General features: G+C 40.4%; 2 protein-coding genes and 1 pseudogene across 2 annotated transcripts; all 3 read right to left on the bottom strand.

The window, feature by feature from the left end:
* Window positions 1-28: 28 nt before the first annotated feature.
* Window positions 29-9296, bottom strand: LOC119909321 (trace amine-associated receptor 1-like). The gene is made up of 3 exons (XM_038727506.1): window positions 8429-9296; window positions 616-643; window positions 29-512 (listed from the first exon to the last, which is right to left on the bottom strand). The coding sequence occupies exons 1-3, from the start codon at window positions 9294-9296 to the stop codon at window positions 29-31; spliced, it is 1380 nt and encodes a 459-aa protein (XP_038583434.1).
* Window positions 9297-10678: 1382 nt separating this feature from the next.
* On the bottom strand, window positions 10679-21225 carry LOC119909322 (trace amine-associated receptor 1-like). Its single transcript, XM_038727507.1, has 5 exons — window positions 21156-21225; window positions 16496-16756; window positions 15851-16423; window positions 11255-11419; window positions 10679-10710 (listed from the first exon to the last, which is right to left on the bottom strand). The coding sequence occupies exons 1-5, from the start codon at window positions 21223-21225 to the stop codon at window positions 10679-10681; spliced, it is 1101 nt and encodes a 366-aa protein (XP_038583435.1).
* A 162-nt stretch (window positions 21226-21387) lies between these two features.
* Window positions 21388-23769, bottom strand: LOC119909323 (annotated as a pseudogene).
* Between the last annotated feature and the right edge of the window lie 3900 nt (window positions 23770-27669).

A 27669-nucleotide genomic window follows, 5' to 3' on the forward strand; every position in this document is an offset into this window, starting at 1 on the left:
TTTTCTTCACTACTCAACTAAAGACCAACTAAAGACCAACCAAAGAAGGGAAGAAAATTTTTCCTGAAAAACCGTCAGAGTGGGGCATGATGACGGCGACACCATGCAGGTGTGCAGTCTCTTCCGCACGGGCTGCATCCTGCCCGGAGATCTCCATCCCCGGTGTGAGGCTTGCAAGCTGTCTATAATGAGCTCTCGACTCCCCAAAGGAGAAGCAGCGGCAAGCGGAAAACTGGGCTGTGCAGGACGAGGAGGTGTTACAGCCCACCCACTCGTTGGATGAAGCGTTGGAGTTCCTGCTGCCTGAAGAGCAATTCTGCCTTCCATTCACGGGCCCTCGTACAGCTCTCCTCTTGCCCAGCTCCTGCCCATGGAAGACGCTGGTCCCGAACTCAGCAACTCCAGAGCAAGAGGTTACTTCCGGGGGTACTTCAGGATTTCCCTCTCCACCACCACCTCTCTGTAATCTATTCGCAGCCTCCTTAAGAAGCTCCTGCCCATCGTGCAGAGGGCTGCCACACACAAGCACCTGCTCGTCCTGCCAGCTCAGGAACAGCTCAGGATGAGATGGCTGAGGTTCTCGCCCTTAGCCAGCCAGCTCCCCCCCAATCATACGCTATCAGGAGGGTCCGGCTGCTGAGGCCTCCCACTCCGCCTACGTCCCTATCATAAAGGGGGAAGGGTTCACAGATATGAGCTCCCCCTTGAGCTGGGAAATGTTTGAACATTTATGCCACTTCACACAATACGTACGTTCATCCCAGCAGTGCCCAGCTGTGGACTTTTGCATAATCACAGCACCCCACATTCCTTCTGTCTGGATCCAGAGGTGTGTGACTGTTACCATATGTGTGCTCCACATTCGTGCCCTTTTTTCTAAATGCAGAGGAATCGTGTGGAAGGCCCTTTGTTTATGCAAATATACAGTATATACAGTACATCACTGGGTGCTGCTGCTGACTGGTGGTATGTAGGCTGTATAGATAGTGAAGCACACATACAAATCTCCACACACATTTTCATATCGTCACATGCTGCTGATCTCTGCAATGGCAGAAGTATAGCAAAAGTCGCATGTAAATACTTCTAGGTCTGCCAGAGTTGTCTGTATTTCCAGCTCTTGGAGCTAAATATTTAGAATTTTTAGCCATTAATATCTATGTGAATTTATAAATGTGTCTACACATTTACAGATCTCTGCAGGCATTTACGGATTTGCAAATTGCAGTACGCTTGCAGATTTGAATGTGCTTTGCAAACTCTTTAAACAAATAAGGTGCTTTTTACCAGCAGTATTCCCTTTACACAGTGGCAATAAAATATATCTTGTAAATCTCAATTTAAACATTAATGTGATCAAATCAAATATCAAACCAAAGCTATTTGCCACTGCCAGAGAATTACCTTTTATCTAGCTTGATCATAACATCATAACAGGCACTTTCTGAGCCACAGGTTAACATATAAATCTGGCGCAATGGATAAGACACATACCTTTGGTGTGAGAGACCTGGGTTCAAGCCCCCACTGTGGCCCATCCACCATTGTGTCCCTGAGCAAGACACTTAACCCCTCATTGCTCCGGAGGCGTGCGACCTCTGACATATATAGCAATTGTAAGTTGCTTTGGAAAAAGCATCAGCTAAATGAATAAATGTAAATGTAATTAATGCATTAACAGGATAATAACACTAGGTAAAATCGAAGGAGAATAATGGGGAAACGCATGAAAAGATGGCAACGTGGCATCGAGGGGAGTCTTTCACACCAAGATCCCTGTCTGACTGAAGGCCCTTCAAACCCAAATCCAAAGTAGTTGGGGTTGTAACGAGGTCTGCTAAATGAATTTTGTTCTACTCAGTGCAACCGAACCTTCTGTGGACATAAAGTAACTGACTTTACTTTACAACTATTAAAGTGTCCGTTTAACACTCTCCAGGGGTCCTAACCTTCCTATGAACTAAAGGTTTATCAGCCTCTGGGTTGACACAACCACCATAAACTGATGCCTCCAAAATGGACCTAGACACACACAAACCCAAATGAAAAGAAAGAGTCCTTTTGTTCTCTCCTTGCATTAGAGTGTCAAACTGATTAGGCTGGCAGAAATGGTCACAAAGTCTACAGGCCTGGCGCTTTGAAGAAGATACTCCCAGGTTCTTCCATTCCACTGTTTCAAAATCTATAGTCACCAAATTGCAAATATGAAAACTGTTTAAATAATATTGTACAGAATGTCACTCTTTCTTGTCATATCATTTCTCACGCTTCTAGACTAAGAATTGAATGGGATATGAATTACAAAACTAATTAGATTTAATGCCACATTCTCATCATGGAGCCACAGTGCCCTCCAAAGGACAAAAGGGACCCAACTCATTTCTTTGTATTACAAAGAGAGAACAAGTCTCACTACAAACCTATTTGTTTTTCTTGTTCAGTTAAATAGTCTTTGTCAAACTTTTAGCTAGTGTTTCTCTCCTCTTTTTGGTATTTTTACTATTGTCCTGTTTATCAGTAGAAGTTATGTTGAGAGCAAATTATCACAGGTCTTGGTGTAACTAGGAGCTGCTCTGAACTTGATGATTTCTTTGTTTATTTATCTATATTTACTGTCAGTGTTATTGTGTATTATTTAACGTGATGTTGTGTTTCAACTAATTTACTATTTAACTATTAACAATTGTTTAGCTGTTAGGATGTGTATTGTCTTAGAACTTATTAAGTAAGCCTGTTCAACCATCTGCCATGATAAGAATGAATTGTGTTGTTCAACTGTAACAAGAGTACACAGTGTTGATCTTTAAGAGTGGTAAGAATATCTTCTCCTTTCCCCATAATTAATGCTTAGGAATTATAAGATTGTATAGCTGCTTATGACATTGAGCAGAGTGTTGACATTGTGGAAATATATATGATTAAATACAAATAGACTTTCTAAGACATTACTCTACTATCAGACACTCTCCTGAACTTTCCTGCCTTCAAAGATTTCTGCCCCTAGGAATCTCTGCGACCAAATTGTCCATTCTTCTTTGTCTGCTGCCAGTGCGGGATTTTTAAAGCCTTTTTTCCTTTTTTTCCCAGGTCATGTCTTTTAAATTTACCTCAACGTTTAATTGTCTTCACAAGGTCTCATGAACCTCTAGTGCAGTGGTCGGCAATTGGCAGACCACTGCATTAACGCAGTAATTATTATTATTATTATTATTATTATTATTATTATTTATTATTATTATTATTATTATTATTATTATTATTATTATTACATAGGCCTAAGTCTGTTGCTCACTGGCTCTGAATACACATAAAGTCAAGCCATGGGTCACATGAGGGGTGGGATGTTGATCAGCCAGCAAATCACCCACCCAAAGAAACAGTGGAGGGAGACTACAGACTACTTTGATGCAGCGTGTGGGAGAAGTACAGATAAACAAAAGAAAGACAAGAAAACAATTACCATTGCCAAGTGGATAGCTACAAACTGCAGTCCGATTAGTATTGTGGAAAATCACCGTCTTAGGAACGTTCTTAAAATCCCACTGAATGCCTGCACGTATTAGGCTCCGTCAAGACCAGAGCTGGGTAGTTTATTTTACACGTAACGGCATTAAGTAATCAGGATAGAAAATTTAAGTAACTGTAGACGCAATGGTACATTTTGTAAAAATGGGGATTACACATAGGAATTACTTTAAGCACAAAGTTTCCATGAAACTGAAAGCGGAGTGCTATTTGCTATTTATGTGTTTCCTGTAAATACACACAGCTAGTGAGGGATCTGTCCCAGATATTGATTGCCGTGTAGCCAGTAGTTGAATGTGGTTACACCCCTACGCGTCATGCAGACTCTATTTGGACTGATTCCAGCTCTTAGTGAGTAAACACGGCAGCGGGACCCTGGTCCAAGCACAGCCTCCGAGACCGACAGAGGCCAGTTTGACCACTGGGAATACTACCAAAGAAGGTTAAAGTCAAGGGCAGCTGGACTTGGACGAAGATACTAGAAGATGTTTCGTCCTTCATCAGAGAGACTTTACAGTTCTGACTGACTGGTAGGGAAACTCCGCTATTTAACCTCAGTGGGGTCGTTTGCCAGGATCGTCGATACCGCTGGTTCGTTAGTGTTCCTGGTTGTTGTAACGACAGTCATTATGGTCGTTAGAACCACCCCGAGGCCAAGACTGAACGACCATCGTTGGTATCTTCACCTGAGGCCAATAGGTTACGTTTGTTGAGTTTCCTGGCAAGTGATGGAAGGACCACGTTGTAAGTGAGGGATAAATGGTGGTGTAGACCCCCTCCTCAGTTCAGAAATGGCTGCTCAACCCTGGTGTAGATGGCTTCCTTGACACCTCTTTCAAACCATCCATCTAAAATGTGCACCTGGTGGTCCTCAAACAAGTGTCCTCTGTCCTTCAGATGTAAGTAGACTGCAGAGTCTTGACCTGAGGAGTTGGCCCTTCTGTGTTGAGCCATGCGTTTGTGTAGTGGTTGTTCTGTTCCTTCTCTCTTGTTGGTCTGTTGTCCGCTCTGTGGTGCAGTGTTCTCATGACCCCTAGCTTATGCTCCAGTGGGTGGTGGGAATCAAAAAGTAAGTTTTGATCCGTGTGTGTGAGGGTTTCCTGTACACTCCAATTTGCTCTTGTCCTCTTCAATGTGTACAGCACTGTCCAGGAAGCCAAACTGTTGTTGTTTTGGACATCTTCTTGTGTGAACTTGATGTTACTGTCCACGGAGTTGATGTGTTCCTGGGTTTTAATTTTGAACCAGGTGTCGTCCACATATCTGTACCAGTTGCCCTTGACTTTAACCTTCTTTGGATAACTATGACCTGGGTGACTGAGAACCTTCACAGACATCTTGCTAATCATTTTGGGATGAACACCCCCAGGTACGGGAGTATGAAAGGATAGCCAGGAAAATTGCAGACTACAGAAACCATCTACGGTTTTAACCAGAGATGACAACAACAGAAACTTATTCCCACCAGCCCACACTTAGGCTCCACAGTGAAAGGACACAGAGCTGGAATAATCCTGGAGAAAGGACAACACCTGTTCCCAGTACGGGCAGAGTGAGCTTTGACCAGTAGTTGTTTCTCTAAAAATACACATCTTTGATACTCTCTCGTCTTTATTTGCGTATTTGGTATTGACGTAATCCAAAAGTAACTTAAAGTAATCAGGTTACATTACTTTTATTTCCTGGTACTTGGATTACATTACTGATTACATTTTTTAACAAGAAATTAGGAGTTGTACTGGATTACATTTTTAAAGTAACCCTCCCAACCCTGATTATAACATTCCTAGCACAGGGGTGTTTCACCAGCAGGCTGGGAATCTTGGGAAAGGAGACCGTGCTCCACATAACACAACTGCCAGCTATTTAAAAAGGAAAATCTGCTGGACATTTTGATGCTTAGTTTTTATTGTGAATCAGGTCAGCATCGAAATATTTTTTTACTTTAAATTTGAGCTGTATGCAACTCTCCTTCACAGAAGAGAAAGCAAAACTTTTTCAAAGCCACTAACCAACAAATAGAAAAACAACATAGATGTTTTAATTTTGTATTGTGTGCAGTTGATACTCAAATATATTACTTTTGCACGTTACATAATTGCAGAGTGACAATTAGTTTGCTTATGCAATGGCCCTTAAGGGGCAAGCGGAGCTCTGTGCACCACCAGAGCAGCTCAGGGAGCAAAGACTCAACAGTCATTCACACCTCTAATAGGAGACGCCCATTTGCATCATATCATTGCATCAGACTGTAAACAAACTGTGAAAGCCACACTGAATATACAGTAAGTTAAGACAAATAAATACAGTAAAAAAAATGCACTATAAATAAACAAAGATCCTACTAAATGGGATAGAAGTTGATAAATAAGGTTATTAATACAAAGGTTAATAAATAAAGAAGCAACATAAAGAGATTTATCATGTATGTTTCATTGTACAATTTTATTAATGCCAACATATATTGTTAATATATTTTTGAATGCAGTCTTTCAGACTGTAGGATATTTATTTATTTATTGAGCATTTCTTTTACCATTGAGGGCTTGTTTTTTCGTTATTTGTGGGGTCCAAAAACAGGGATTTCACTATATATGTGGGCAGGGATGGGCATAGATACATCAAAATGTATTTTAAAATAACATACCAAATACCCTAATTTTAAGTGTACCAAAATAAACTAAAAGACACGGCAGCCATGCCATATATCAAAATAAACCATTGTATTTTTGTATTTCAAATATTTGAGAGCAACAGCTTCAATCTTGTGGCAGACTAACATAGGCAGCAATTTGCAAGCAACTGTGAAGGCGGCTACTTGGGTCAAATTGTTAGCCAGTTAATTGGTAAACAATTTAGCCTAGGCTGATAAAACCAAAACCAAAATTTAACATGAACTGTTAAGAATTCCAGCAATTTATGCAAAGAATTGATGGAAAGGTGGCAACGTACGACATTTCCAACCACCATGACCTTCTTCAGGTCAGATCTCAACAAGTCTGTGCAAAAAAAGAAAAAGAAATGCTATGTTGTAACTGATATGAATCTGTCTTTTGTCATTCAAATCAGCTCTATCATACAAAGGAAATTCTTCAGATAACTTTAACACAAACGGTTTGTTATTATACACTGTTGTGGGTTGAGTAAAGCTTTCTACTGTAATAACTAAAACCAGACAGGATGGGGCGCTAACAGGCTGGTGAATGATGACATAATAAGCCTGCGCTTCATGAACATGTCTCATGCTCGTTCAGAGGGGACATTTGAGCCCACGCTGCCTAAAACCAATACATGGTGTTTTAGTCTTATATCAATACATCAATATATTGGACATAGTAAATGTATATTCTGCGGTTACATTACTGTTTTTTCCCTGACACAAATACCATTTTCATTCATAGAAGATGTATGACTGTGATCCTCTTAAACAATAACAAAACAAACATCTCTTACTGGTAAAGGCAGAATTGACTAAGGTTAAGTAGTATTTTAGCAATATGAGGACTTTTATTCCAGTCCAGCTGTTGGGTTAAGCCATTAAGAGTCGAGCTAGCCATTGGGAGCACCGGTGGGCCAGAACTTTGATGGTAGACTTTATTTGTCCAGATGTTTTATTTTTTATTTCACATATTACAACCAAATTGTCACAGTCAGTTAAGGTCAAGGTGTAGTGTACCAGTTATTGCTCCAAATAAAGAAGGTAGGTCACTAGGGGCCACTTTCATTTGTCTGACCTATTTTCCTTTATTCCTGAGCTAGGGGCAGGCGTTCTTGGGTACAAATATGCCTTCCAGTTGTACAGGTTCAGCAATGGCAATGCAAGGAATTTGGTTCAAAGAGTCACGAGTTCTTGTCCTACCAATGTATGCACTGAACCAGAAAGTAAAAAATCAGTAGTCTAGGTAAGGTGATCCTGCTGCTTTGCTGGTGTGAAGACAAGTAACACCAGCAGCATAACCTGCCAGAGAGAGCATGAGGCAGACAGCAGTCTCTGAACATGACTTCATGTGGCTCTGCTAAAGCTGAAATGACTCATTGTGGCGAGTTATGTCTGTACACTGCTGTTTTTATTCTGAACATCTTTAATAGCTGCAGTTCCAGAATAGCTTCCTATGAAAATTTTATTTAAACCTACATTTTAGCCAAATGATTGAAAACAAAAATCATGAAAGGATAAATCTGGCTTTATTATCTGTTTTCAACATAGTCAACAAATCCCATTAAAATATTATAAACAGCAATGCCTTAATTCAACTCTCAATACTTTAAACTTCCCCAACTCTTAGTCTCTCAGCCCCACACCCATTTTGTCCTATTAAAGAAATAAAATCTTTAACTAATTTACTTTTTTTTTTAATGTTCAGTAAAACATGTGGACACTGTAGTTTTAGTAAATATTACTGAAATAGGAGTAAAGAAACGGAATATTTTCATTGTGGTGAAGAAACATGTGACCCAGTGCAATGTCATTTGTGTGGCTAACTGATATGCTTTTAATCATTTTTGGACAACACATTCAATGCAAAGCACATAACTATGAACATTCTTCTTATAAGCAATTTTAAATAAACCAAAAGCCCCTAGCCTCCCTCCCCTGCATCCTCCATCAAATATTAGAAACCCCTATCAGGATGATGCAACACCTGTCCAGATCAGTTTCAACAAAATCTGAACATTATAATTTTTATGGATTATATTGTTCAGTATTTATCTGTATAGTTTGTGTAACACTGAATTAAAACTGTGTAAAAAGTTCTATTTGTTATTGGTTGGTTATTTTTGATAAACCACACTGTGTGCAATATTGAGATAAATGTACATTTTATTTATCCAACCTTATTGGCATGGCAAATTTTCAGCACTACATCAAACAATCAAAACAATTTTGAATTAGCAAAATCACCTTGAAATATTTTCCCAGAAATGATCATTCTAGATGCTGATCTGAACCAGCTGTAAAAGAAAGCATAAATACAGGGATTGAGCATTGAATTTGACAGTGTAAGCCAGTTAAGTGTTTCAATCACAGACACTGGTGGGGGATTATAAGTGAAAGGCTGTAAGATGATACAAAGAAAGTAAGGAGTCAAACATAATAGAAAAACTCCCATCACAATAGCCAGAGTTTTGGTGGCTTTTTTCTCCATCTTACTGAAAGTTTCTCCAGACTTTGTGCTCTGACAGGCTGTGTTCTGGATGATGCGTGCCTGTCTCTGTGCAACAAGGAAAATTTTCAGGTAGATACAGACTATTATGATTGCTGGGAGGTAAAATGAGAAAACAGGTCCCATAGTGTTTGCCATAACAATATCAACTGAACATATTTCTTTACATGTTCCTTGGCTGAATCCTCCAATTATGATGCCAATTCCAATTAGAGCAGAAATACCCCAGCTGACCAGGATCATGATCACAGTAACATGAACATTAATTTTAGTTGTATATGTCAGAGGCTGACATACTGCATAATATCTGTCTATGGAAATACAACATAAGTTCAGAATAGAAGATGTGCACAACGATACATCAAAGCCATCTCTTATTTTACAAAATAGATCTTCGTGATACAAACATGAGGTTACAGTGAATGCCATGCTGAATGGAAAGACTAAAACTCCTACAAGCAGGTCAGCCACAGCCAGAGACAGGATGAGGTAGTTAGTAGGGATGTGGAGCTGTTTGAAGTAAGTGATGGAGATTATTACCAGAAGGTTCCCACATATTGTGGCAACAGATAATAAGCAGAGGAAAATATATAACAATACACACATTATGGAAGGGTTGCTTGTAAATACATAAGTTGTATTATCAAATTCATAACAGGGATGTATGTCATTAACAGTGAAAGTTCTGTTGACTTCTGGTTCCATGCCTCTAGATTCCTGCAATTCAATGTTCCATTATTAAACAATTAAACATTTAAAATCATGCTATTGATATTTCCTTCAGCATATATCCACAACAACATCAATATTCATTCGGAACAAAGATAACAAGGTTAAAATCACTAAAGACCTGTAGTTTATTAAGAGTCATACCATGCACTTCAAGTTAGCCGATCAGTGTTGAGGTGTGTCCTCATTCACTTTCCCACTGTGCTGAACCTTTAGACTTGATATTTAAATAATCAGCCCCCACATAATTAGCATAATACATTCAAAGATCTGTCCAATCACATAGCATACACTACATTCTGTTATGGCATAAAATTGTGTCCTCTTACATTTGATCTTTTATGTATGATCTTTTAATATTTTTATTATTACTATTGTTGTTATGGCTTATAGATATATATGTATTGTGTTTTTATCCTTAACCTTTCCTCTCCTATACTCCTTATATTAATCCATCCACATTTACTAGGGTTTGGGTCAGAGCTGTGAGATTGTTTTGGTGTTTTCCCCCTCTTGTTGTTCCTCTCCTCTCCTTTGTTTGCCTGTGATATGAGGGATATAAAATGTATGTGTGTCCTTGAGTCTGTTCTAACACCTCAGTATAGTCCATGCAAGAACAGTGTTGTGTGTCCTTAGTCAGTGTGCCACTCAGAAAAACCTTTGAAATTGGAACAGTTTATTATCAACCCCTATCTCATTTCATAAATTAACACAAACTTTGCTAATTCAGCCAGATGTGGGTACCTGTTTCCTGTTGGCATGAAATCCAAAGATACAAAATGGTGATGATGATACATGAATTTTGGGTGTGTTCACTTGCAAGTGTTTAAAAGCAACATTATGTAAGATTTGGGGTTTTTTGTGCGATTTGTAAGTGAATGTAAATCACCACTGTCAATAATAAAGACAGCTATGCACGTGCATTTGTTACAATTACATTACTTATGATCAAAAACTAGCAAGTCGACTACTTTGCCAACACAGTCAAAGATAAAGCAAATGTGACAACACAAGACATAGCAAACCAGCCACCCACTAGTCGAACTGAAAGAATGCCAGCTATGCATCTGTTTTGCTGCCTTTTATTTAATGAAGCTTTCACCAACGTCCACCAGCCTTTCTTGGTCACTCTCATCTCAGCTTCTTCTGTCATCATCTTCTTCGGTGTCTTTGTGTCTCCCAACATGTTGTCCGTAAAGCCTGCTGAGCCCAATTATGTCGCCTGGCACCTTACTCCACCAGCAGCAGCATAATTTTGCTTAAAACTTGGGTGGCAAGCAAGCCAACAAAGCTGGACAACAACCAACACAAGAGCACTTACAGCAATGTTACCAATGTCTGGGAGTGTTATCTAGTAAGTTAGCTAACATCAACTCGGGATTTATAACTGGCAGCTAAACCTCTGTCTGATTTTGCTCGAGTCGACAACATTGCTAACACAGGCAAGCATCAAGTAAGCGAATAGAAGTACGTGTGTACTTATGTTATCTGTGTAACAGTGCCAAGTTAAAAGGAGTTAGTTACCATGCAAAGACGGTGTGTCTGTGTGAAGCATAACATTTCTAACCAATTTAGCAATGGCTGAGGACTGTACATAATCTCACATTAATGATCACAACAATAAAACACATCAATGTACATTTACAACAGCTAAACAGTCCTGTGCTTAACCAGTTTAACGTTGCAGTTAAGCTATGTGAAGCTATGCAATGCCCAGTATCTTACTAGTCCATTGAAGAAAAAGATGCTTGGGTGTTGCAATGTTAGCTGACAGGTCTGTTGTGGATGGAGCCAGATGGAAAAGAATTGTTTAATTGCTGTCTGTGTCGTGATACAGATGAGAGGGTCCAGTCGCTCTGTCTGTTCTCCTGGTTGCAGGATCTTAAGTGGGACCTTGTGTCGCAGCTGTAAGATTAAAGAGGTCTGCTTGGTGTCTGGTTTGACCAGGCCAAGCTGGGAGGCCGCTGTGGCCTGCGGTTCCGTCCAGATGAGGAGCAGAGCTGAGAGAATGGAAAGAGAAAGAGACAGACCTCGTGCTGCTGGTTTTGTCAATGAGATGTCTGAAGTCACAGGTCATTGACCAATCGAAGCTGCAGTCAAGTCAAGTCAAATTAAGACAACAATGGACTAATTCACTTTTGTTAGGTCCCAGTGATCCCAATAGATCCAAATGCAGGAGCACATACCGTTTTTGGTGTTTATTAAAGATTAAACAAATTGTGAATAGGCTTTAACAGAAATAGGGAGGCAAAATCCCAGAAGAAAATCCTAACTGAAGGCAAACAAATCCATGGGAGTTCAGACAGGCAAAATCGTGGTACAGGCCCCTGGGGCAGCAGGATTTGAGCTTATCGAGGTAACTTCGGGGTTTTCAGTACCACAGTGACAGTGGTTCTGGGGTAGATCTCCATGGTAACTTCTGTTGAACGGCTAACCTGCTCTGGAGCAGGTTATGTTCCAGATCAACAATCATCAAGAGATCAACTGAATGAAAACGCCGCCTACTGACCAATCAGATCTCTTTGGAAATGACATCACCATCTGTAGGAAATCCCACAGACTGTTTTATAGGTTGCTTTTATGTTTGCTGCCATGATGTGAAACTTTTGTAGGCTAGCAATATCATCCTACAGAGACTGACTGACAGCCTGGTAAGCTTACACTGAACATCTGGTCTGATTTTATCAATAGACATAAACTAGGAGAGGAGTGAGACCGTTGAGCTGGTTAGCCTATGATGATAGATCTAAACCAAGTTAGAACCGACCTGACCTTTAATGACTGGGAGAGAAAGGGAATTAAAAAATGTTTTTTTCTTCTTTGTTGTTTCTTCCCTGAATGTAGAATGAACAAAAACTTAGTACATACTACAGTTTAAAAAAGCCTTGTAAGCTTTGAAATGTGTTTTATATTTTTTATTTGCTCCCCAGTCCGTTTCACACAGCCTGTCGTTAAAATAAACGGGTTTCACGGCCAGTGGACTTGTTCATGTCTGCGATTGATCATCTGCTGCTAACACCGCCTCTTTTATGTGAACGCGCTCACGGCTCGATTGGGAAACCCTCGCTTGAGTTATTGAGTTGGTAACCAGCCTTGTGGGAATGCTTATCCAGATCGTGATTGTTAGGGTTAGTGAAGCCAGTGGCCTGTACCACAAAGCGAGGTAACTGGCTTATCTAGGTAACTAGATAGGAGTAACTTTGTGACGTCAGGTGTAACTTCCCGGTTAACCCATACTATGAAAGGTGGATAGGTGTTAACCGAGGTCTGTTGCCATGGCAATTTATGCTACATCTCTAAACTGCTCCGAGCAGTTTTTGTTCGTGGTTAACTCGAGGTTACCCTGTATACGTGGACTACACACCACATCCGTACCCAGTGTTAATGATGATAACTTTGATATTAATTTCACACCACTTAATAAAATATTTTTAGATTTCATCCTGACTTGTTCCACTGCGGTTACAGCTGAAATGACATTATTCTTCACACAACAGCATTACGCTCATACAGCGAGCCCTGCAGCCTCTGTGATTTTAGGGAGGAGATCTTGATTAATTAACGGGACAGTTTCTGAGAAGTGAATTATACTAATTGTTGTCACATATTCAAATTGACTATTTTACGTGCCCAAAAAATATGGAGCCAGGTTAATAGACCGAGAACACAAATCCTAGATGAAAGTATCAAATCAAAGAACAGAAACGCCTATGACTGTGGGCTAAACTCTACCTATTTCCTCACTGATAAATCCGATTGTGAAACATAATTTTCCACCGCATGCATAATACAGGAAAGGGGTGTGTGTGATGTTGCAGCCTTGGAAAGTGAAGCAATTTGAAAAAAACAACATTATTTTGCAGAGAGTTTCTCTCATAAATGTATGCAATGTCAGAGAATATATCCAAGTTTGTAGCTTGTTGTGATAGTTTCTTTTAAATCTACCTCAGTAATCTTGAAAATTGTTTCCCCCTCTCCCATGGCTCCAATTTTTTTTATTACAGTGGACATAATGTGCAGTTGTATCTTTACATCTTAATGATATTACACATAAATGAAGGGTCCATAAAATAGGCTACATAATAAAGAATTAGCCTACAATAAGAACACTGTGAAGATAATTACAAATTTACTCAATGCGATACCAACAAGCCTCCCTGGCTTTGTCGGCTGACACAGTGTTAGATTTGGCTGTTATTGTGTCTTTAAACTCCTCATACCCTGACACTATCAACATGGATTCTTCTGGGGAAAATACGGAGCATGCGCCGTTGCGAAAAACTCTGTCTGCATGGCTGAACATGCCCTTTTATGCAAACGTGCACCAACTCCAATTAAGTTAACACCGACTCAACTAACCAACATCTTATTCACTGTTGTAGTACAGTTTAACCCCAGTGTAGGCAGTCAGAGTTTGTTAACCCTGAGTTTGCTTGATAACCCTGAGTTAACTCTGAGTAGGTTGAACTCCCTTTGTAGTACAGGCCACAGTTAATGAAAATATATCCTGGGTATGTTGAACTCGCTTTGTGATACCGGCCCCTGGTCTATTTACATCTGTGTTTATCATTTTGATCTTGTCTGCACTGGGTTTCTATGTCATCATCCTTGTTTTAGTCTGTTTCACCGTTTTGTCTGGAGTCTGTCTGTATTATCAGTTAATTAGTCTGCTTGGTTTGTTTTGTGGTTTGAGTGTTGTCGGTTTCCTGTCTTCTGTGCCTGTCTTCGTTCTTGTTTTATTCTGTTATTGTCTGGTGTTTCATTCATGCTTGGCTTCTGTCTGCCTGTCTGGTAAGTGTTAGTTTGGGTCTCTGTCTGTTTTGTTGTTTGGTCAGTTCGGTGTCTTGGGTTTCATGTCCTGATAGTTTTTGTCTTGTGCTCTGTCTGCTTGTTTCCTGTTCTGTTTAGTTTTCATCTGTTGGGTTGTTCAGTTTGTTTCTGCATTAGGTCTGGTCCTGTCTTGTCTGATGATTGGTGTCACCTTCTTGCCTGCCTCTGTGTTCTGTCTGATTTCCTCATGTGCTCCAACTGGTCTTGTTCCCGCCCTGCTCGTTACCTTGCGTTTAAATGTATGTCATTTCTGTTCTGTCCTTGCTGGTCCATGTATACTTCACAAGGAGTATGTGCTGTGTCTCAATTCAAGTACTTCCTTTCATATACTAACATGCAGTACACTGCGTACACTATTTACTTACTTGCTTAGTGCGTTTATTTCGACAGGATAGCGTTGCCTCAAATCAAGCACTGCTGTTGTGCACTAACCGGAAATGACAATTGCAAGATTGTGCAATACCCCCATCACAGAGACCGCCAAAATAACAGCCAGGCTTTATTACCCCAAATAAATGCTCAGAATCGGGTTTATTGCCAAGTTCTAACTTATAAGCAATTTGCTTTGGTGTATTGGTGCATTAATAAGAATTACATAAAATAAAAGCAATAGAAAGCAAGTATTGTAACCACCACTCTACACTAACAATGTAATGTCTGTCTTAATAATAATGATTATAATAGCAAAGCAACAACAGTCCCCCTTGCATAATATTTCTGTGGTTATTTCTTTTTTCTCAAGTTTCACAAGCCAAGAATTTTCTGTACATCATCAGCCTGATGTCTCTTGATTTGATTTAAATTACTCAAAATGTAATGACAGAATAAAAGTGGTACCAACATTTAAGCTATCTTACGGCTGTGGTTTCCTGTGCCGTTTTTGCTGGACTCGTCTGCTGCTTTGGCTGCAGTGGCATGTGTGACTGCGGGAGCAGAGGGCTATGTGAGATGTGGATTTTTGATTTCCATGAGCTCTAAGTTGTAATCATCAAAATAAAACAAAAAAAGTAAAAAGTAAACTTTTTGTGGAATCAATCTAGAATACATGCCTGGTGCTTTTTGACTTAAATTCCAGGAGAAAAATTAACTTTTCCATAATATTCTAGTTTTCTGAGATGCACCTGTAGAGAGGATTAATTATTACAGACATGATGTCAATACACATGGGTATTTGATTTTGAAAGAAAATGTGAAATTTTGTGAACACAGGTGTGTGGAAGGGATCTTACAGTGGAGACCTTGAGGCAGGCATCTGTTATAACAGACATATAGGTAACAAACAGTATTTGATAGGACACTATCTGTCACAGAGCCACAGTCACAGAGCCATATGGAATGTCCTGCTAAGTTATTTACACTGGTTAAATAAACTCAGATTCAAAATTTATCTGTTATCTGCAAGTGTTATTGTGCTGAAATGAACGTAATTTTCAGTGTTAAATAAGAAATACAAGTGTGTATATACAGTAAATATTTGTCAGACAGTGAATATTCTATTGTTATAATATTATTGTTTCAACCTTCATCACCATTCTCCAATTAAAATGGTATTTGGACAGTCAAATCAAAAATTTAAAGGAGTTTTAAGTTTGCAAAATCACCTTGAAATATTTTCCCAGAAATTATCATTCTTAAAGCTGATCTGAACCAGGTGTAAAAGAAAGCATAAATAAATGGATTGAGCATTGAATTTGACAGTGTAAGCCAGTTAAGTGTTTCAATCACAGCAACTGGTGTTACATCATATGTTAGAGGCTGAAAGATGATACACAAGAAATAAGGAGTCCAGCATAAGAGAAAAACTCCCATAACTACAGCCAGAGTTTTAGTGGCCTTTCTTTCCATCTTACTGACAGTTGCTCCAGACTTTGTGCTCTGACACGTTGTGTTCTGAATGCATTTTGCCTGTCTTTGTGCAACAAGGAATATCTTCAGGTAGATACAGAGCAATATAATGCCAGGGATATAAAAAGAGAAAATACATGCCAGAGTGGTTGATATTAGAGAATCAATTAAACAACTTTCTCCACATTTTCCTTGATTAAAACCTGCAATTACGATGCCAATTCCAATTAGAGCAGAAAATCCCCAGCTCACCAGGATCATGATCACAGTAACACGATCATTGATTTTACTTTTATAAGCGAGAGGCTGACACACTGCATAATATCTGTCAATAGAAATACAACATAAGTTTAAAATAGAAGCTGTGCTCAGTGTAACATCAAAGCTTCCTCGTACTTTACAAAATAAACCTTCATGATACCAACACAAGGTTACAGTGAATGCCATGCTGAAAGGAAAGACTAAAACTCCTACAAGCAGGTCAGCCACAGCCAGAGACAGGATGAGGTAGTTAGTAGGGATGTGGAGCTGTTTGAAGTAGATGATGGAGATTATTACCAGAAGGTTTCCACATATTGTGACAACAGACAATGAACCAAGAAAAATATATAATAATATACATTTTATGGAAGGGTTGGTCTTAAATACGTATGTTGTATTATCTAATTCATAACAGGGATGTATGTCATTGACCGTGAAAGTCCTGTTGACAGTCACTTCTGGTTCCATGCCTCTAGATTCCTGCAATTCAGTGTTTCATTACTAAACATTAAATTCAGAAAATATTTAACATCCTTGTTTAAAATAATGTTATTGATACTTACATCAGCATTTGTATCCACAACATCAGTGTTATTAAGGAACAAAGATAACTGGTTCAAATCAATAAAGACCTGAGTTTTTAAAGAGTTTTTAAATCATACTATGCGCCTCAAGTTAGCCTATGCATCAGTGTTGAGGTGTGTCTCTGTTGCCACTGTGCTGAACATTTAGACTTGATATTTAAATAATCAGCCCCCACATCATTACCATAATAAATAATAATAAATTCAAAGGTCTGTCCAATCAGATGGTTGGACAGATGTTTGCATGTGATATGAGGAAAACAATGTGTATGTGTCCTGGCATCTGCTCTAACTTTTTAAATGTATTTTAACTTATTTACTAGAAACCTGATATACTGCATAAAGATGCAGTGCAAAGCTAATTTTTAAACTTGTGCTGCCCCACAGCCTGGTATACAGTATGAGGAGCTGGATATCATGTTGTGCCATACAGATTTGATATCCTTTGTTTGTGTTATTATTTATTTAATTATGTATTGATTTGTCACCTGGCTGGACAGGGGGGCAGAAATGGGGATGGGGGGCACACTCACCTCACAAACAGACACCACACATCTGCAAGAGAACGGGGAGGGAGGCTTGGGGCGGAGAATAAAAAACAAACAAAAAAACAAAGAGGCAACCAGCAGAACATCAGTAATAAACAGCTGACATCTGAAAACAACTGAGGAAGCATGAAAAGGAGAAACAGTCAAGCAAAATAAATTAGAACTAGAATAATAACAAAATGTTTAAATAAATAACTTAATGAAAAGCACAAAGAATAGTTCTACCTGTGACATTCATGGACAACTTAAGTGTGTTTCCAGGTTCATACAGTTAAACTGTTTGGAGTAAAGCAGCCGTCCTCAACTTGTCACTCTTATTGTGTCTCTTATTTTATGCAATTTTAGTAAACAAAGAAGTGGGGAGAAAGACCAAAATGAACAGCCTGTAGTCAGTGTCCCCTTCCACCCCCCCATCCCCACCCACCAACACACACACACACACACACACACACACACACACAAGATGAGAGCAAAATTCAGCTTTAAGAAAAGCAGGGCCCTTTGTATAAATTCATATATAAATTCTCATAAATGTAGGCTACCTGTTAAGACAAAGTTAAGACAGAGTGTATGTTTATGGTTTAGAGAGTGAATGCATGAATACTAAGCTAACACTGACTGACATCCATCCATCGTCAACCACTTATCCTGCATACAGGGTTGCGGGGGGCTGGAGCCAATCCCAGCTGACATCGGGCAAAAGGCGGGGTACACCCTGGACAGGTCGCCAGTACATCGCAGGGACACTGAGAGACAAAGACATTTAAATAGCAGTATTTTCCTGGGGTTAATAGCCAAGTACATATGTAATTGCACCCAAGACGCATTGAGTATGGAGTGTAATCTATTCAGCAAAACCACCTCTGTGGGTGATCAGGGAGACATTCTGACCACATCAAACACATGTTAAACTCAGTATAAACTACACACATAAAACAACTGAATGGATTACACATTATGAAGAAAGGTAGCAAGGAATGCCAGGCGAAACTAAAGTTTCACTTTCCAGCCGAGATATTCCGTATCCCACTGAAGAGTGAGGATAATATAGGTGTATAATCCATTAAGGAAAACAAATCACGATGGAAAGAGACATTAAAGATTTTTATACTGTCTGTAGTTATAGAGCATTTTGTGGAGAGTCAGCATTGTTTGTAATGCAGTGTTAGACTACATGACCGCAGCACGAGAGGCTGTTGACAGCAGGCTATACTTCAGTAGGCAACATCTCCAACCTACTTCTTTGGTGTTGCAGAAGCCTCCAGCTACGGGTGACCCCAGTACATATGCCAACACAGTCTCACTCCCTACTCGTCAAATGTCTGACGCATGGTCAAGGCCCTTTGTCGTCGCTTTTTAAAGACTTGGGTAGCCCTTTTGCATCAATTATTGACGTTTAGGGATCCACAGTCAAGTTAGCAACGCTTAGCAACAATAAATATGCAATATCCGGTTACACTTTCAAGATAAAACGTAACGTTTCGATACATTGCCATGTTGAAATGCGCATAATAAAGTCGTGAAACGTTGCAGTTTCGTTAGGTTTAGGCACAGAAAGTACTTGGTTGGGTTTAGGCAACAAAACTACTTGGTTAAGGTTAGGAAAAGATCATGGTTTGGGTTAAAATAGCTATGTATGTCAATTAAGACTTAAGTTAACTAACGTTAATGTCAATGTACCTCACTCGCCTAAATAAAAACATTTAATGTTTTGTTTCGCACGGGACACAAACCCTGTTCTCCTGCTTCAAGGTCCGGGTTCTGGCCCTCTATCCACCCCAATCACCTCCTTACTTCGTCTTTTCTCTTTAATATCATACTTGCCTTTACCATCAAAAACTGACACAACAGGGCTTCCCTCAATACGTCGAACTATGACGTCAAAGGGATCCCTAGTGCGTCACAAACTGACGATTATGGCTCTTGACCAAGCGTCCATATGTGACGACTTGGAAGTGAGACCGGGTTGCATATGCTGACTCAGGGGTATGTTGTAACACAGTGTCTTTATTGCACACACTGCCACACACACACAATTTCCTTAACAAAACTCCTTCCCCGGACCTGCCACATTCTTTCTATCTTGTTCCCACTGGTCTCCTATGGGTAGGGGGTCCTTTACCAGAGGCCTGGGAGTTTGAGGGTTCTGAGCAGTATCTTAGCTGTTCCTAGGACTGCACTCTTCTGGACAGAAACCTCTGATGTTCTACCTGGAATCTGCTGTAGCCACTCTCCCAGTTTGGGGGTCACAGCCCCCAGTGCTCCGATAACCACTGCCACCACTGTTGCTCTTACTTTCCACAGCTCCTCTTTCAGCCCTTGGTATTTCTCAAGCTTCTCGTGTTCCTTCTTCTTGATGTTGCTGTTGCTTGGGATTGCCACATCTGTCACTGCAGCCTTCTTCTGCTTTTTGTCAATCTACACAATGTCTGGTTGGTTAGCCATCACCAGTTTGTCAGTCAGGATCTTGAAGTCACACAGGATCTTAGCTCGGTCATTCTCAACTACCTTAGGAGGTGTCTTTCATTTTGACCTTGGGACTTCCAACCCATACTTATGGCAGATGTTCCTGTACACTATGCCAGCTACCTGCTTATGGCGTTCCATGTACGCACTTCCTGCCTGCATCTTACACCCTGCTGTTATGTGCTGTAATGTCTCAGGGGCATCCTTGCACAGTCCATCTGCCTTAAAAAGATGTCTGCGGTCCCACAGAAAGTAAAAGTTTTTGATGAAATGCACTGAATGGACAGTACATGCCGTTGAGAGCCACGTGTTCAATGCCATCAATCTGCTGAATCTCTCAGCCCCTCTTCGTATTGGCGGTATAGGGCCACCTCAGCATTCAAAGAGCTGACTGTGTTCAACAGATTATTAAAGTCCTTTTTCAACACTTCAGACTGTTGCTTCACAACATCATTGGTCCCGATGTGCAGTATGATGTTTTTCACAGTAGGATGTTCAGCCACGATATGCAGGATTCTTTCTGTCAAGTCAGACCACGTATCCTTCAGAAAGCAGAGTATTTTGGTGTTCTTACTGCACATGCTTCTTACATCGTTTACAGCAGCGTCACCCACAATCAGAGTTTGAGGCCCAGTCGTTAGCTTTCCCTGCAGCCTTTTACTTTCTGATTTACTCTCAGTCCTTACCTTCTGTGTGAGGACGGGAGGTTATCCAGGTCATCAGATGGAGATCCAGGGTCCTGCAATAGTGGTGAAAATCTGTTCTGCTGTTGCACACTCGGTTGATAGGGAGGTTTGTTGCTAACTCTCCCTTTCACAGCTGTCTACGGCTTTGTCCTACCAAGAAAAGGGGTTGAAGAGGTGCTCTGCCTCGATGATAATGCAGGCCAGCCAGTCGCATCACAAATCTCAGGGCGCTGGGTTCTGCCTGTTACTCGTCCTCCCATTTCCCCAGGAAATGATTTACTCTTAGGCTTTGCACCAAGAGCGTTCCAGGGAGGAATCCCACTTTTAGATTTATTACCCAGTACACAGCTGCTTCTTGGTAGTCTTGTTGGAAGTCGTCCGTGGAGTAGTGCTAGTGCTATTGACAGGCTGCACTCGCGTAGCACTAAGATCATAAAAGGTTCCCAGAGCCTCAGGTTTTGACAGCTTGTTGTATTTCTTCTTTGCACCTTTCTGTAGCTCTGGGAGCTCACTAACCTTGATCTTGGCCTCCAGCCTTCTCCTCCATGGGGGGGTAATGCTCCTTGTGGCTTTTGGTCTTCATCATTTAGCGTACATCTGGTCATTGGTTTTGGTTATGGCTTTAGTAGGGATAGTATGTAGTGCTGCATTCACATCTTCTAGCAGACTTTCCGAGGGTACTTTGTCACTTAGCCTTGGCAATTTTGGTCGCCACGGGTCCAGCTTAGTTATGATCTTCAATCGTAGGTCAGTCACCCTTATGTTGAGTGATTCTGTGCCGTAAGGGCTTGTTGTTATTGGGGCTTGTGACCCAATCTCTGAGTGTGGGGATGATGATAACATCTTCGCCCTTGCCGTAACATATTTGTTGTACCTCATCAATCTCTAGTTGTGATAGGAGCGGCCGTTTGCGGATGTTAGAACACTGAGCTAGGAGTTGTTTCTTTGTCAGTGTTGATGATGGGTTTCGAGGCATCCATATATCCCACAGTCTCTGCATCTAACCCCTCTCACCGGGATTGCTTGTATTTTCTGCTCTAGTCCATGAATGTCTTGTTCCAGTAGCCCATTAGTCATCAGGTTGCCCTGGTTCCTGGTACTTATGCATGTTAGCTCCAGTCTTTCACAGTAGCCTATTTTAAAATGTCATTGCTTCTACAGTACTTTACTTTGAACACAAGTTAGTCATATATTCAAGTAAAACACTGAAGCCGTTGGCTTACTTCTGTTCTCTCCATCGATTCAAAACTAGCACATTAGCAAGACTTTAGAATACTTTATTTAAATTCACAAATAATTGTATATCATAAGGGATTTAAACATGTAAAAATATGTTGGGACACACACACACAGTACAGCCACCCCTGTTCTTCACATACCAGTGCTTGAAGGATGCTACTGTAGGCATAACAGATACATGGAGCAGTGTGGTAGAGTTAATATAATTAATAATAAATATAATTTGGGTTTGTAATTAACTCTACAGTAGTAGTTTTTAGTCTGTGCAAATTTGTTATAAATGTGTGCTTCTTAAAAAGTAGAAAACATTGTTTGCCAGTCACATACATTAATTTAAATATCTGTTACATATGGTACCACTTATTATTTTACCATCTGTATACAAATTTAAGGAGTGAAAGCTTGTGTTCAAAGTTGGGGATGCATGGGTGTAGTAATGTGGGCTGGTATGGCTACAGTGCCAGGGCAAAATTTTTGTCCTACGCAGCCCCTGACCAGACTGCAGAGCAGCTTTTCCTCTCAGACTCTTCAATTCAAATACATTTCTAAGCAAGGCGTAATGTTTTGCTTTTGACTTAAATTACAGAAACTAACTTTTCCACAATATTTTAATTTTATGAGATGCACCTGTAGAGAGGAGTAACTATTACAGCCATTCTTTCAAAATACATACAGGTATTTGATTTTGAAAGAAAACGTGAAATTTTGTGAACATGGGTGTTGTAACAGACGTTTAGGTAAAAAAAAAAATTATTTGATAGGACATCTGTCACAGAGCCATATGGAATGCCCTGCTAAGTTATTTAGACTTATTATTATTTATCTAAGTGTTATTGTGCTGGAATGAATGTATTTTTTTAGTGTTAAATAAGAAATACTAGTGTGTATGTATATACAGTAAATATTTGTCAGACAGTGAATATTATAGTTATAATATTGTTTCAACCTTTATCACCATTCTCCAATTAAAATGGTATTTGGACATTCAAAACAAAAATTTAAAGGAGTTTTAAGTTTACAAAATCACCTTGAAATATTTTCCCAGAAATGATCATTCTTAAAGCTGATCTGAACCAGGTGTAAAAGAAAGCATAAATAAATGGATTGAGCATTGAATTTGACAGTGCGAGCCAGTTAAGTGTTTCAATCACAGCAACTGGTGTTACATCATATGTTAGAGGCTGAAAGATGATACACAAGAAATAAGGAGTCCAGCATAAGAGAAAAACTCCCATAACTACAGCCAGAGTTTTAGTGGCCTTTCTTTCCATCTTACGGACAGTTGCTCCAGACTTTGTGCTCTGACACATTGTGTTCTGAATGCATTTGCCTGTCTTTGTGCAACAAGGAATATCTTCAGGTAGATACAGAGCAATATAATGACAGGGATATAAAAAGAGAAAATACATGCCAGAGTAGTTGATATTAGAGAATCAATTAAACAACTTTCTCCACATTTTCCTTGATTAAAACCTGCAATTACGATGCCAATTCCAATTAGAGCAGAAAATCCCCAGCTCACAAGGATCATGATCACAGTAACACGATCATTGATTTTACTTTTATAAGCGAGAGGCTGACACACTGCATAATATCTGTCAATAGAAATACAACATAAGTTCAAAATAGAAGCTGTGCTCAGTGTAACATCAAAGCTTCCTCGTACTTTACAAAATAAACCTTCATGATACCAACACAAGGTTACAGTAAATGCCATGCTGAAAGGAAAGACTAAAACTCCTACAAGCAGGTCAGCCACAGCCAGAGACAGGATGAGGTAGTTAGTAGGGATGTGGAGCTGTTTGAAGAAGATGATGGAGATTATTACAAGAAGGTTTCCACATATTGTGACAACAGACAATGAACCAAGAAAAATATATATAATATACATTTTATGGAAGGGTTGGTCTTAAATACGTATGTTGTATTATCTAATTCATAACAGGGATGAATGTCATTAACCGTGAAAGTCCTGTTGACAGTCACTTCTGGTTCCATGCCTCTAGATTCCTGCAATTCAATGTTCCATTATTACATTCAGAAAACATTTTAAATACTTTAAGTACACAAAATGAATGTTGGAACACAGATAATAAGTCACTTAAAATCACTAAAGACCTGTAGTTTAGTAAGAGTCATACCATGCGCCTCAAGTTAGCTGATGCAACAGTGTTGAGGTGTGTCTCAGTTGCCACTGTGCTGAACCTTTAGACTTGATAATTAAATAATCAGCCCCCACATAATTACCATAATAAATACAAAGGTCTGTCCAATCAGATGGCGTACATCGAACTACATTCATGTTTTCTTGTGATATGAGGGGAAAATGTGTATGTGTCCTTGAATCTTCTCTAATGTTTTCAAAGTATTTTAACTTATTTTTCTAGAAACCTGATTTAAGATACACTGTACTGCATAAAGATGCAATGCAATACTCTTAACTGCAAATGTGCTCCTTGCCCATGAAGCAAAAATATCTTGGCCAAGATTGTCCCCAAAAAAATGCATTACTGGGTCTCAGATGTATTATTATTTCTGTCTTACAACACTTTTTTTCACAACAATTACAGCTATCGTGTCTTATTTGTTTTGCCTATTTGTGGACCCCTTGAAATAGAAGTGAAGAGCTCCTCTTTGCCTGTAGTGGCTTCAATTAAGCCAATGCCTTGCCCATTGTTTTTATTACCCTTTATTAGAAAAGTTTTGGAAGAAAAAACTTTTGTCAGAAAATTTGGTATGATCTTGAGTTTGTGTGGACCCCCACCAGGCCAGTAAATGGGGAGGGTATTTGGAACTCAGCTATTAATTGAATTATTAAGGTAAAATATTTTGCATGCTGCAGTGCTGAGGATGAATTTAAGAGTCTTATAGCTTGGGGGAAGAACCTGCTCTGTAGTCTGGTGGTGCAACAAAAGAAGCTTCTAGATCTCTTGCCAGCAGGGTGAACAGACTGTGGCTGGGGTGGGTACTGTCTTTTAGTATCCTGGTACCAATGATCTTCTGAGCAGTTTTAATCTCCCGCTGCAGAGCTCTCCGGTCCTGGGCCGTGGACATACCATGCCAGTTAGTGATGTTTCCAGTCAGGATGCTTTCTACTGCTCCTCTGTTAAAGTTGACAAGAAATTGGCACGGGAATTTTGCCATCTTAAGTGTCCTTAAGAAATACAGCAATTTTGAGCTTTTATCGCCGACATGGAGATGTGAGATGACCATGTCAGATTATGTGATACTGGAGGAGGTGTAGCTGCTCTTCCGAAATGTCTGGGGTCTGTTTTTGAGGATGTCCAATATCCAGTTGCAGTTTGCTGATCAGTTTCATGGGGGAGATCGTGTTGAATTCTGAATTTTTTTTTCAGGGTGTGTGAAGGCTGAGTGGAGGGCAGTGAAGATGGCATCCTCTGACGATATGTTGGCTCTGAAAACAAACTGGTGAGGAGCCAGGCTGGCTGGGATTATGTTCTTTATGTGTTGGAGAACCGGTTTCTCTAAGCACTTCATCAGTGTAGTAGTAGTAGTGTAGTTGTTCTCCTCTCCTGTAACAGTGATGGATCTACAGTCTGGAGAAGTCAAAAGTGGTCTCCATGGAAGACTTATGGCCAAAAACCCATACCTCCGACATGGAAACAAACAACTCAACTATGCATGAAAACACAGGAATTGGGGTACACAAAATGGCAGCAGGTGCTCTGGACTAAATATATTTGTCTATAGCAGAAAGCTGGAGAGCAGTACGTTAGAGTAAGAATGAGTGTCTGCACGCAACAATGAAGTATCCTAACACTTTACAATAGTCTAATACACACTATAAGGTAGCCTTAGACATATTTAAGGTTAAGACTTATAAAACAGGCAACTGAAAAATAGTTGCAGGTCCTGAGCCATACTTATATCATTTGCCCCTCATTCCTTCTTTAATATGTGGTTTATGTGGTTAAGGGCAAGTTCAATTCTACAACTATCACAAATCCCCGGCTGTGACACCTGTATGGAAGCGAGTGTTTTTGTTTGTCCTGCAACTGTGGTTTGTGTGTTGTGTGCTTGGTGTGTTTCCATTCTGTCTGTGTTTTTCTCTCTGTCTCTCTCTTGCTTGCTCTTAGTAGACCAGTTACTAGTGGTTTTGGCACTGTGGGCAGGTGCTAAGTTCTGATGGAAATGGAAATCAGCATCTCCATAAAGCTTGTCAGCAGATGGAACGAAAGGTTACGATATGGCAACCCTAGTTCTATAAGCACAGGCGGAGCCCTCTACTGGAGTCTATGGGTACTACCTCTTCCAATCACATGCACACACTTGCCCACTGAAATTTTATCATCACCGATACGTGCATGACTTATAAATAGCAGTGTCCCTACTGCCTCAGAATCCGACCGCCTCTTCAGCAGACGGCGTCAGAGTGGCAGGGCTCTTTGGTAGAGGGCTCTGCCTGTGCTTATAGAACTAGGGTTACCATATCGTAACCTTCGTTCTATCTCACACAGGCAGAGCCCTCTGCTGGGTACAGTGGGTGGAGCCCGATGACTGTCCGCCCTAGCTGCGACAAGCCAAAGCCCACCACACCCGGTCGGCCACAGGCCGGCCAAAGCCCCGACCACCACATCACCTTGTGACAGAATGGTGGGACACCCCTGAGAAGGTCGCTGGACCAATAGGGGCTTGGCCTGACCATTAACACCTGGACTGCCCTGACTTCTCACTGGAACGTCATGCACTGCCAGTGTATGTTCCCCCTCAACACCCCAGTAGTCACCAGATCCTCACTTTTCAGCCCGACATATCCAAGAGATAGAAACGCACAAACGGGCACAGTAAAGCCCAAGATGCCATTGTGCAGATCTCTTCGACATACACCCCGCTGAAAAAGGGTCGTAGACACTTCCACACTTCTGAGTGGAATGTGCACGCACCGCTAAGGGTGGGTCTGTTCACGCCCGTGTCCGGGCTTGGGAGATTCACTCACAAAGCCAGCTGGCCAGGCTCTTCTTGGACAGGGTTTTACTGACTGCACTGAAACAGACGAAGAGCTGACCAGTGCATCGAATGGGCGCTGTGTGCTTTACATAGGTTGTTAGCCTAGCACACATGGACATAATAGATGAATTCTCACTTCACTGTACCCTAAGTTAGGTAGGAGGGTAGAAAGCATCCATTATTGACTCTGGACTTGATAAAACACAGTGGACCAACACCAGCACTTAGCACCCCAGACTGTAGAAACTTCACACTGGACTTCAAGCAACTTGGAATCTGTGTTTCTCCACTCGTCCTCCAGGCTGGGACCTTGACAAAGACCTCCTCCAAATGAAATGCAGAATTTACTGTCATCTGAAAAGAGGACTTTGGACCACTGTCAACAGTCAACAGTCCAGTTTTTTTTCTCCTTTGCCCAGATAAGACGCTTCTGATGTCTCTGGTTCAGGAGTGGCTTGCCAGTAGGAATGAGACACTTGTAGCTAATTACCTGGACACGTTGGTGCCTGATGGCTCTTGATGCACTGACTGCAGCCTCAGTCCACTCCTTGTGAAGCTCCCCTAACTCCATACAAAGACACTTCATATTGGGTTTTCCTTTAATTGATCACCTATCTGTATCTATCTATCTATGTTTGATTGTGTTTTGGGTGAACTGGCCCTTTTATATGAATGAGTCAACCATTTTGTCTTGTCGTTTTAAGCTGTCATAAGTCATAAAAGGCCATCAACATAATGTGCCTCACTGTCTGTCGGCAGACAGTTTTGTTGCACTTGTGTCTGTAAAAAGTAAAAGGGATTGAACAAGTGATGCTATTATTTG

The sequence above is a fragment of the Micropterus salmoides genome, unplaced genomic scaffold, assembly GCF_014851395.1.
Source record: "Micropterus salmoides isolate LMB-PRFRI ecotype aquatic unplaced genomic scaffold, ASM1485139v1 Ms_hic_scaffold_18, whole genome shotgun sequence".
Taxonomy (NCBI): domain Eukaryota; kingdom Metazoa; phylum Chordata; class Actinopteri; order Centrarchiformes; family Centrarchidae; genus Micropterus; species Micropterus salmoides.